General features: G+C 40.2%; 1 protein-coding gene across 1 annotated transcript in view; it reads right to left on the bottom strand.

Annotated features, from left to right (window-relative positions):
* Positions 1–327: 327 nt before the first annotated feature.
* ASXL2 (ASXL transcriptional regulator 2) overlaps positions 328–11,654 on the bottom strand; it is a 145,650-nt gene continuing 134,323 nt past the window's right edge. Inside the window, exon 13 of the mRNA XM_063696014.1 lies at positions 328–11,032. Within this exon, the coding sequence (XP_063552084.1) occupies positions 8,585–11,032 (2,448 nt within the window). The 3' untranslated portion in view covers positions 328–8,584. The remainder of the gene's footprint in view (positions 11,033–11,654) is intronic.

Here is an 11,654-nt window from a genome sequence, read left to right as displayed (position 1 = left end):
TTGAAAATCACTTGACCATGTATGTGAGCAGTTATTTCTGGGCTATTGTATTCCATTGGTTTATATGTCTGTCTTTATGCCAGGACCACACCTTTGTGATTACTGCAGCTTTGTAGTATGGGTTTCCTTTTCATTTCTGAAAGATACACACTGTCTGGCTCATGTTGAATTCTTAAACCCCCTTTGTTTTCTGACAAGATTAGCACTCTCTGTAATACCAACTTTAGTTAGGACCCAGGGACAGCTGTGCACAGAGGACTAGACACCAAGCAGGTAAGCCATTCCACATGGTGTCTGCTTTCTTTGGAAAAGAAAAGGCATAGTCGCTAGAGTAAAACTGTATGCCTTTATTCAACATAGAATGAGTCAGTAAAATATGGTTGGTCTATGTGCAGAAACATACATTCAACTTTGAAGAAGGTTGTTTTTATACGACCAATGAAACAGCCTAAAAGTGACAGGAAAGAAGACGATAGTGAGGAGCTAAAAGGCAGAGTTTATTTGTCAAAGTGCTAAGGCCTATGCGCACAAAGATTTTAAGTGAATAAGAATTACATAGGGTAATTTCTTCCATTCCGACTTCTCTTAGTGCTGGTGAAGGGTGCAATGCAGTCACAGAATTAAGACAGTTTAAAAAAAAAAATAGCTCAAAGCACTTACAGCTAAGTGTTTTTTCTTTCAAATTTCTAGAGTTTCATTTGTTATGTTCTCTAGATCTTTCATGGATTCTAGAAATTTTGTGAATTCTCCGAGAACTTGCTCTTTAATCAGTACTTTATTATTAGAGAATAAATTAAGATGTTTGTCCCAACCTAGAATCTGTCTCCTTATCTAACAAAGGGGTAGCCAAATCCAAGACTCTGGAAGCATCTGATTAACTTAAAATGTGTGCAAAGTGATTATATGTAGGTTAAGCTGGGGTCACTACTGAAGAAGTCTCCAAACTACTGAAACTTGCCTGAAAATCTAAAATGAAAACAACTGCTGACTTAGGGTCAAAGCCCAACTCTATTATAATTTCCAAGCTCTAGGTATCTGAAGACATTAGATTCTGTTTTTTAAAAGAATGTAAAATTTTATGTATGATACTTTCCATAGGAAAGACATAAGCTTTGTGTAAAATAGTTCTAAAGTATCTTCAGATATTTTGGTAACATTTAATGCACTGCTTTCTAATTGGGCTAATTTGAATCTTAAATATTTTGAGAATCCCTGATTAAACTTAATAAAAGTATTGACTCAAGTTGGTCTAATATAGTGTTTAGGAAGCCAAGTTCCATTTCACTTAACAGATGGAGGTGCACAGCCGTAAATCCTGATTAGTGGCAAAAGCCACCACAGTTCAACAGAAAACTATTCCTTATCCCACAGAATGTCTCAAATCAAACTCCAGGTTACACTCATGGCAATTCAACATTATATTAAGTGAATCTAAAATCTTGAAATCTCTCAAAAATGGAATAAGCTACTTAACTCAAAGTTTACTTAAATCCATTTAAAACCAAATTCCAGGTTATCTTTCTTCTCCCTAAGGCATCCTCTAGGTTTTACAATCAAGAAGAAAATCAGGATTTTTAAAAATTCCCTTTAGGTTCTTTTGGGTTTGAAGAAGCACGAAAAGCGAGGTTGAAGTTACTCTTCAGGAAAACCCACTATTTAGCCACAGCCCATCTCCAACTTGATCCTTTCTGGCTCTTTTCCTGGTTTCACTTTTCCTTCCTGTTACAAGATCTCCTTCCAGGGAATGCCTTTTTAGGTTAAGGCAGAAAGTTACATGGAAGTACAGAGTCTACACAGTCTCTATGAAAAACAAAAACAAAAACAACCCCATCTATTATTAAATGTTACCAAGTATTAGGAAAACTGAGGACACTCATCCTCCTGGTTCCTGGACAGAGACTACGTTACATAGTGGAATACACCAAATTCTTCTTTAAAAAGCGCTAGAGTCCTGCTGAAGCTCTTTTTAATTCAAGTTGTGACTTAAGAGAAAAAAGGAAAAGCCACTTCTACGTTAGAATAGAAAAGGACACAAAAGTGATTTTATCCATTATGGAGAAAAACTGGGATGCAACAATTCCAAATGAAGAGATACAGTTACTTATCATCTATAAGATGAAAAACATGTTTTAAGAAAAATTCCCTTTAGCTTCTTTTAGGTTTGAACAGTGACAGGAAAGCTGCATTATTTACCCAACTGTATTTGAAAGGGTTAGTTTAACAAAACACTTATTGACCTAAATTAACTACTGACAGAGATTGCTGTTGGCCTGCTTCTAATTTAGATGTTAAGAGATTTCTTGAAATTTCTATAGACAACTTCAGCTATTCCAACAATAGTTCTCAAAAAATGTGCATTTTATTAATATGGCTCCTCATTTCCACCCTTTTTTCATCTAGGGACCTTCTTTCTTCATGTATTTGCCACTACTGTGTCCAGTGTCTCAAACACTTCCATTTCATAACTCATTTAAATTTTCAACCTATCTTGGGAAAAAGGTAGTATTACTCCTTGAGCCTAGAACTAAAAACATGCTGTATAGTCACTACTTTAGGAAAAACTTCCTGCAACTTACATGACTATTTTTGCTTACCTTTGCATAACCAGCACTTTAGTGCTTAGTGCACAGTAGGTGCTCTATAAATACTTGAATTAGTAAATAACATGATTTGTACATAAAAAGTTACCAGACTTCTAAAGACCAGCTGAGGTCAAGTAGTCTCAGAAGCAATGAACACGGGTTTCTGACTCAGTGAAGTAAATAAAGGGTAGCTGGGGATCCAGGTTGAAGCTGCCTTGTCTTCTGGTATGTTGCCTTCTCCCTCAGCTGCAGACCAACTCTACTTGCAGGCACCCATGTCATCACCTGAATATAAATTTATCTTCCCACAAGATAGGAGATCCATCTAAATAATGATAAATATGTACCAGAAATGGGGAGTCAATCTTTGTAAATGGTCATTATGGATTAGTTTATACACATTTAAATATTTTACCTTCATTCTTATTATATATGGAAATTATGAAGATGCTGATGTCCCCTGAGACTTAAGAAGTTTCCTTTAGAAACAGCACATTTTCAGCTAAGATCTAGACTGCTGTTCTCTTGGAAGGCTGAATTATCTCCAACGTCTTGGGACAACCCAGATATTTGACATTCCAGTATTTGAAAAATAAAAACTGTCTTTTAAAAAGCCAATGTAAAGAAAAAAAAAAGCCAATGTATCCTTACATTAACTTCCAAAATATATTTTTTCTTTTCAGTGAAAGTAACCACAGCTGGGCAATTATGGGAACTAGTGAACTACAATAAAAAGTCAGTTTTATGGGTCATCAAGATACACTCTCGAAAATCTGACTTTAACAATTTTTCTTTTAGGTCATCAATGATTCGATATATTATTCATTTGTTAAAAAATGGGCTATATACTTTTCTTTATAAAGACGATGTAGGCACCATTTTGGTCCTATCATATCCTAAAATCAAGTATTTACTTTGCAGCCACAAAATGAGTTCTCGTGGATTAGACAGCAATCTTGGTATAGGCACATAGACAACCTCTCCTACCAACTGGCTCAGACCTCATTTCCATAGCTACCCTTCCTGACCCAGAGGAGTTCAAAATTCAAGTGTCAAATGCTGAAATAGAACCTAATCAAGGCACAGGTGTTTCTCTTCACATTATTTTCCTTGCTCTTTGACTTCTCCAGATTAGACGGGCAGGAAGGACATGACTGGCTATGAAACTCACTTCTGAGAGAACTGGGAAACGGAAAAAAAAAAATTTTCTATCATCTTCAAGAAACTATTTCTTCACACTCCCCTAAGGCCTGGAAAGTGGTGGCAGTAAATGTCAACCACTGTGGAGAAAGGAAAACCTATTTTTTCCCCCGAGATATTTCCTTACCATTCTTTGATTTAGGAGCAAACAATGGGCACATTAATAAAGAGGCTGCACCGCATTTCTTCACTTTTCCAGTAATGTTAGGGGGTTAGGAGACAAAACAGATTAAGGGAGAAAACATGGAGACAGACAGATAAGGAAAATTTAATCAGTTTTACTTAAATTCCAAAAGAAATACACTACCCTGATTTATCACCAAGTTCCTCATTTTACTCTCTTCCATACAATCTGTGGAACCATCCCATAGGAGTATAAGGCAGTAACTGAGGACTCTTACCCACGCCACTCTCAGATATATGTCAAACCTCAAGATTCACCAAAAAACTCCAAGGTTTTTATTTTCACTTTTAATGATCTTTTACTTAATAATAAAATGAAAAATAAGAATATAGGAATACATACAATCTATATACATATATTTATTGCAAATACTTAAAATTCTTATGTAAAATGATTTTCTATATTTGTGAAAAAATATGACTTTTTAAATGGTGTTGACACCAACTTCTCTGTACATACCCTCAATTCCAATGTTAACAATTCCTTTAAAAAGGCAAAAGACACAAAAGTTTAGCATTTACCAAACCAGTCTGTACAAACCTTACAGCCAGAAGGGAAAAAAATAGCTTGTGGCAAATAAGTCAATTTTCTTTTAAAATAAAAAATAAACCCCAAAACTATTCCCCTTATTGCATTTTTCTGAAATAATCTGAGTGTCTTTAGAGTAACTTCCTTTGAAATAATTTGTGCCTTAACAGTGAGGTCCTACATCAAACATACCATATATGAGAAATTCAAAGTCTTCCACTGTCACTTTTTACAGATATTAAAATATATATTACTTAAAATATATTACTGGAAAGCTATTTTTAAAATTGATCTTCAATAGTTGTATCAAATGTAAAGCATTAAAAAAAATAAAGTAACCAAGAATCTACGAAGCTATTGCTTCAACTTTAGGAAATGTTTTACCTACTGTTCTCTTTCAATAGGTTTGTAGGTATTGAAACATGGTAGGAAAGGCCCCTGCCTATCACCATGTTTCTCAAAGTCTCTTTGGACTATTCTATAAATTGAGCTGAAAACTACCCTTGGCCAAGTTACTTACTTAGCACACTGTTGTAAGGAGATGGGGAGACTTTTCCCTCCTTGCTATGATGTGAAACCTCTAGGTCAAAGAGAAAACACTCTGGCACTGCTCACTGATAGTGAGTTCTAGAAATAAATAGCAGTGTAATGACCAGAGAAGTCTCCCCACTCCTCACCCCCATTATAGCAAATCACTTCACCAGAGAGTTATTTATGGCTCTCTAAGGTGGAGAAAGGCAATAATAAGCAACAGAATGTTAACTGTCAGGTCATTAATATGTATGACTTTGCACCTTCACCTGGAAGGCAATGAGGTCTTCCTTTGGCTATTTAAATCTGAGATAAGCTCTAAAACATGTACATCTGTATGCCTTCACAGCTCAATAAGTATGCTCTCTCCACCCCAAGTTTCCCATTTGCCAGCTCTTATTCTTAGAAATGTTACATGAAATACCACAGATAGCTTCAGTATCTTGAGCATAGGGGTTATGGAACAAGTAGGACAAACAACTCCAGGCTATTTGGCTTTACTTTCTGTTTAATAGGATGGAGAATTCTAATTCTCCAAAATTATTTAAGATTCAGGGAGACTTCTTTACTAGACAACTTAGAATCTTTATAAACAAGACTGAGGCTATATTATTGATGCTATCTCCTGGGGTGACCTGCAGTGGAGGACATCTGAAGGCTAGATAGGGGTGCAAGGGAGGCGTATGCATCAGGCATAATGCCTGACTAGTCACTGGAAATAATGCCAGGTCATACCCTAAGAATAAGCTCAGCATTTAAAACTTTTCAGATTGGGATGAAAGGTAAAACAACTCAAAAAACTAAGGTAAAGGTTGCTTTAAAGGTGCTGCTGGAGTACCATACTAATAAAGGTTTTGTTTCTACTGCTTCATTTTCTAAAAGGCCAGATTGTAATGTGTGTGTTTTTTTTTTTAATTTTTCTGTTCAGCTTTTAAGATCAATGGCTTTCCACTTGAAACCTCTGTGTTGAAACCAACTGATAAATAGACTGGTATTCAAGTTACTACCCAACTGAGAGAACTTAACTGTTCTCTTGTCTGGTCAAGATTGAGGCAGTGTATCTAGTTGGCAATATCTGTTTTAGGAGTATTCCTAAATGCAAATATTTAGCTGAGTATTATTTGTTAAGATAATCTAGTGAACAGCAATGTTTAGGACCTATCTATAAGAGCCTGGGTCAAGATGAAGAGGCACAATATGGTTTGCTCTCTAAACGGACTTAAAAATCCCTGATACCTTTCCTCCTTTCCTAGTTACAGTCTGTTCATCCTTAAGTTAAGGGTAGCACAGAGGAAAATCTTTCTGACAGGAAAAAGGTAAAGCAGAAAAATCACTTTCATCAATCCAAACTGGTAACTGACATTTAGCATGGAGTCAGTTCCAAAACTCTCAACCTCTTCCAGCATGCAGACCAGCCCTCGGCCCTGGCACTAAGGTGGAGTGAAGGGGTAGGGCAGGGAGAGTTCTATGCAGCAACAGGTCTCTTTAAACCCTTCTTGGATTGCCCAAGGTACTGAATATTTGGGAGCACCATTATTTCTGTTTTCTACTGGTTCTTGGCTTGAAAATATACTCCTTATCCCCAATCCTTGCAGCCTTCTTATCTCTTAGCTGTGTGTGCTGGAAGAAAGGAGAAAGATGGACAGACATATCGTTCTGGCTGAAGCTGGAACACAGATATTAATCCTATATTGGCCTTGGGCCACAAAAAAGCCAGAAGTGAAAAGTGAAAAACAGTGAAGTGAGTTTCTTACGGAGAGGAGCGGAGCAGGCGCTGTGGGAAAGCATCGAAGAGTGTGTGATGTGGGGGTGGGGTGGGCAGTGGTGGGTAGTAGAATGGGAGCAAAACAGAGATTGTTATTGCCCATTTTCTCCTAATCTGGAATGTGACTTAACAAGTTTAAACTGTTCTGCATTTTGTAAATATCACATCCTGAATATGAAGGACAAATACAACTGTACTATGCTCCATTAACATTTGTACTTTACCCATTCCAAATTAGGAGACTTGAAATCAATATGCAAATGATGCAAATTGACACTCCCCCATTTAATACAAAATTCTGTTAAACTGCAGGTTTATTTTAATGTTCCTTAACCATGACCTAAATATTATGTACTCACAATTTCTTCAGTCACTAGAGAAGGATTTAAAAACAAAAAAGGAAACAAGAAAGAAAAAAGAAACAAAAACAAGCAACCAAAAAACCTTTAGGGCTCATTTTCCTTCCTTTCCAGATGTTCCCTTAGCCATTCAGAGGCCCCTTTCCATTAGAAATTTCTAGTGCTTGGACAGCAGTAATCCAAACAAGAGCTATATTTTCTAAAACAGGAAAAGTGTCTTGTATTGTGTATGTGTGTGTACATACATGTATGTGTAAAGTAAGATATAATAAGATGATGTCATCCTGTTCAGATGCCTGGGAGGTCAAAACAGGTTGAACAGAATGAACAAATGTGGCATTGGTGAGCTTTTCTACCTGCAACAGCAGCTGACTATCTAGCACTAGGTTAACAGGTTGGGAGAGAAGAGGAAAAGAGTAGCGACCTTGTTCTAGTGTCAAAACTGTTTTCCAAAGTTCTTTACGTTCAATTTAACAGTTTCTGTGGTTTCACTCCCCTTGCTCAACAAGATGTAGCTCAAATCACCCAATCACTAACACTTTCCTGTTCATTTTATATGAGTATTTCAAAATTGTTAGTTACCACGAATGACTAAGTGCGGGGATAGGGTATTGTTGCTGGAATTGTTGCACTGCACAGCCTGTAACAACACAGGGGGTCCCAGAGAGGCACTCCCTTCACGGACTACATTCACTGTCTCAGGGCAGGGGGTGGGATTAGGGAACAGCAGGGATCCACAAATTCCAAGCAGATTGCTTGGCAACAGTACCAGTAACTAGTAACTAGTACAGTAGAAGCCAAGAACCAAGTCAGGGCTTTCAGAGTCTGAAACACCACCTGTGAAATGAATTCCTTACCAAAAATTTCAATTTAAGAAGATTCCACCTAAGGTAAAGGGACTGAGTAAAACCCTGAATCCAAGTCCTGCAAAGGCTGAATAATCTATGAATAACCTGCGGCCAGACTGTCCAGACAAAATCAGTGTGAATGGTCATTTCTTTAGACCATTCCTTCACTTTCCTTTTCCTAGCTTCCTAGGAAATGTCAGAAGGGAGACAGCTTCCTTTTACCATGCCGGCATTAAACTTTTCTCAGTCACAAGTAGTAGAACATTAATCTGAATTCAAAGTAATACATTATTATCTAAACACTTGGAAAAATAATGTTAAACAAAATGTGACATATTTACATGATTTTGTAAGTGCAAACTTGTCACAAATTCACAAAGTCTTGCTTGACTTAGACTTACTATACAAGGTGCTCTTCCTCTAAAATGTAAAAAATCTGTACTTTGTATTCCTGATTAAGTAACATTTGTCTCTGAAGACAACTGAAACCTACTTGTTTATTTCTGTGATTCCAAAAGGACGCAAAAAACCCAACTGGTCAACCCTTCCCTTCCCCCTCCTTTACAGTGTATCTCTTTCTAGTCTCATTACCGAACGACAAGGCAGGAGACGCACAGTTTGGAGGGGCCGATGCAATCATCATGGCAGAAAGCACCACAGCCTTTGCACATGATCATGGCTTTCAAGCGGCAGTAACATTTCGAAGGTGTGCCCTCTATGCTGTTCTCTTCGGGGAACGCCTGAACAGGAATGGTCTGGCCATGGCTGCTGGGATTCATAGCTTGGCTAGCAGGGATGGTAGTGACAGTCACTGAAAATGACATGACATCACCTACATTGCTAGATACCTGGCTACCTGGTACAGCAGAGTTATGGTCCATGTCAGATGAGGTGGAGACATTGATCATGCCTCTATAGCTTGGCCCTATCTGGGTGGGGCTTCCATACAACTTCGGGGTTTGCAGGGGTGGAAGGAGTAGGGGCTGGTGGGTGGGGCTGTCTGCAGGCAGAGGAAGAACAGTAGAATTGAAAAGCTCGGGGCTGCTACGGATTGCCTTACCTCTCACTGCATGAGCCATCTGCTTCTGTGCTGCCTGAATTAAATCTCTGGCTAGGGTCTTTTCATCAAATGTTTGGCCTCTAGTGAACAGGTAATTCTCCTTACTTAAAGTGGTTTGCTCATTCAATGGTATCTCAGCCTTCACATTCTTGCTAGCTAAGCAATCACTGGTAGATAGAGTTTCCCTGCTGTGGGGTCCTGAACTTGTGTCACCCTTGCCAGCACTCTGGGAAACCTGGGGCTCCTCTTTCACCGTGACAGATTCCTGCTCATCACCAGTACTTTCCTCATCAGTGTCATCTTCTTTGCTGCTGCTACTCTCTCCTGTTGCATTTTTACAGTCTGTATATCCCATTTTCAAGGCTTCAGTGGGGCTGCTTAGACAAAAACGGTCTTCAGGGTTTACAGAATGGGTCCTCCTAAAGCTCTCTGAGCCCCGGCCGTAGGTAGAAATATTCAGTAAGTAGTGCCCTGCCATTGCAGGTTTGGATGTCCTTCTGCCAGCAAAACCCAGCATGAACCTCTGGCTTGTGGAGATGTCTTCCAGCTGGAAACCTGAGTGAGCGAAGTTGAACTGCGAGGGTGGCACAACTGAGAGAAGATTCTGCCTCCGAACCCTCTGAATGAGAGTCTGAAGGATCTGATCTTGGGTTGCTTTACTTAGTCCTTCTTGGTATTGGTGTGTGTCAACGCTGGAGTCCCTCAGCTCCTTAGCTGAAAAGAGCTGAAGGGGCCTTGGAACCTGGGGGAGCTGCTTACTTTGCAAGGTTTTGCCCAGCTGCTGCTGCGTAGCTGGATGGGACTGTCTCCCATTAACTTCCTCTCTGGTGCTATTTTCTGTTGTGTTGGTACCTATGAGCGCTCCCATCCCCCTTTCCTCCTTTGCAGTCAGTGGAACCGTTTTCATTTCAACTTTGGTGAGAGGTTTAGGCAGAATTTGCTCCATGGGAACATCTTTGCCTTGAAGCAGCTGAGTCACTAAAGGATTATTAGCAGGGATACTAGAGGTTGGTCTTAAAGTGGGTCCATTCATGTTTAAAGAAGTTCCTGGGGTTTTAAGGCTAGAAGCTGCTGGCAAAGTGCTCGAGGGTGGAGCTGATCCAGCAGGTGCTGTAGTTGCACTGACCTGGGGTACAGGAAGCTTTTCTAAAGTGGCTGTGGTCAATAAAGATGTTAAAGGGGAGGGAGTTACAGCCACTGGCACACTAGCATCTGTCTTTGATGAGGCTGAAGGGTTAGGTATATTCTTACCAGGACCTGCTTTGAGCTCAACTGTGCCATCAGCTGCACAATGAACAGGTGAGGCACCTGAGATTAGAGCAGGACCTGTTGGAGAAGGTGCTTTCTCCTGTCTGCAACTACTGGGCCCTTGTGGATGGCTGACAGAGGCCACTGTGGCTGTTGCTCTGGTGGGGTTCAGTTTTTCATTATCCAATTTCTCTATGTGGGCTGGTGATGGGACACTTGTGCATGCTCCACTGACGGCAGGTGTTGGAGGCACTGGGGGGGTTTGCTGTAGTTGTGCTCCAGAGACACTATGAGGCTGTGCCTGGCCTGGGGTGGTCTTGGTCTCAGACTGGGGCTGAGTCTCTGGACCACAGGGTAAAAGCTCTCTCGTACCTCCCCTGCTTCCAGTTCCTGCCAGTTCCAGTGTGGGGCCCTTTCCAGTTTCACTGACTCTGTCTGAGCCTGGACTGCCTCCTCTAGCAGTCTGCCCTTCACCACCCTCTCCTGGACCTTGTCCACCCCCTGGGCCAGGTCCTGGAATGGTCCCTCCAACTGAGGCGGCTGCAGCAGCTGCGGCGGCAGCGGCAGCTGCTGCCCTCTGTGCTTTGACCAGTTGGGCTTTTGCTTTGATGTCTGCAAGAGTTCTGGCTCCTGTTCTGTTAGGACTAGTGATGGAGACTGGAAAACGAGCCCTGGGAGAGACCTGCGATGGATGAAACGGCATGGGGGAGATTCTGGAGACCGGGATCTGAAAGAAGTAGAGGGGAAAAAAACAACAGAGCTTAGTTTTCATTTGTAAGAATAACAAAACTTCATTAGCCCTCACATTTTAAAAACAGATGAACACTACAGTACCTGTGACAAACATGGGTGGTCTATGGCCGAGAGGTCAAACCTTGGAGACAGCAATACTAGTTTGTCTCTAGGGTCCTTACATCCACTTTTTCTATTGGTGCCAAAGACGACTGCTTCCACTCTCACCCCAAATCCCCACACCTCTTTTCCTATCTCAACTCCCTCCTAATGCCACTATTACAAGTGCTTATTATGATACAAAGTTTTCTATGGTATTTGCATTTTTAAAAAGTGTGTTTATGTTTGAGAAAGAAGAGAAAAGCAAGCAAGCCAGCCACGCATACCACTACTGTCTTTTAGTTCTTAGCTTTACTACCAAGGTCCAGGGGAAAATACTTGCTCTTCTCTGTTCCACACACATACACACACACACACACACACTTGGGCTGGATTATCTCAAATTACACAGGCTTCTAGATAGCACTGGAAGGAAGACAATGTGTGATCTATAGGAGCCCCCACCATGCCCATACACATAAAGGAGTATGTACATAATGTCTGCCAGCCATTCTCAT

This window comes from Gorilla gorilla, chromosome 12 (genome assembly GCF_029281585.2).
Source record: "Gorilla gorilla gorilla isolate KB3781 chromosome 12, NHGRI_mGorGor1-v2.1_pri, whole genome shotgun sequence".
NCBI classification, from domain to species: domain Eukaryota; kingdom Metazoa; phylum Chordata; class Mammalia; order Primates; family Hominidae; genus Gorilla; species Gorilla gorilla.
Note: the sequence above shows the minus strand (reverse complement) of the source record. Positions and strands in the feature narration are given on the sequence as shown.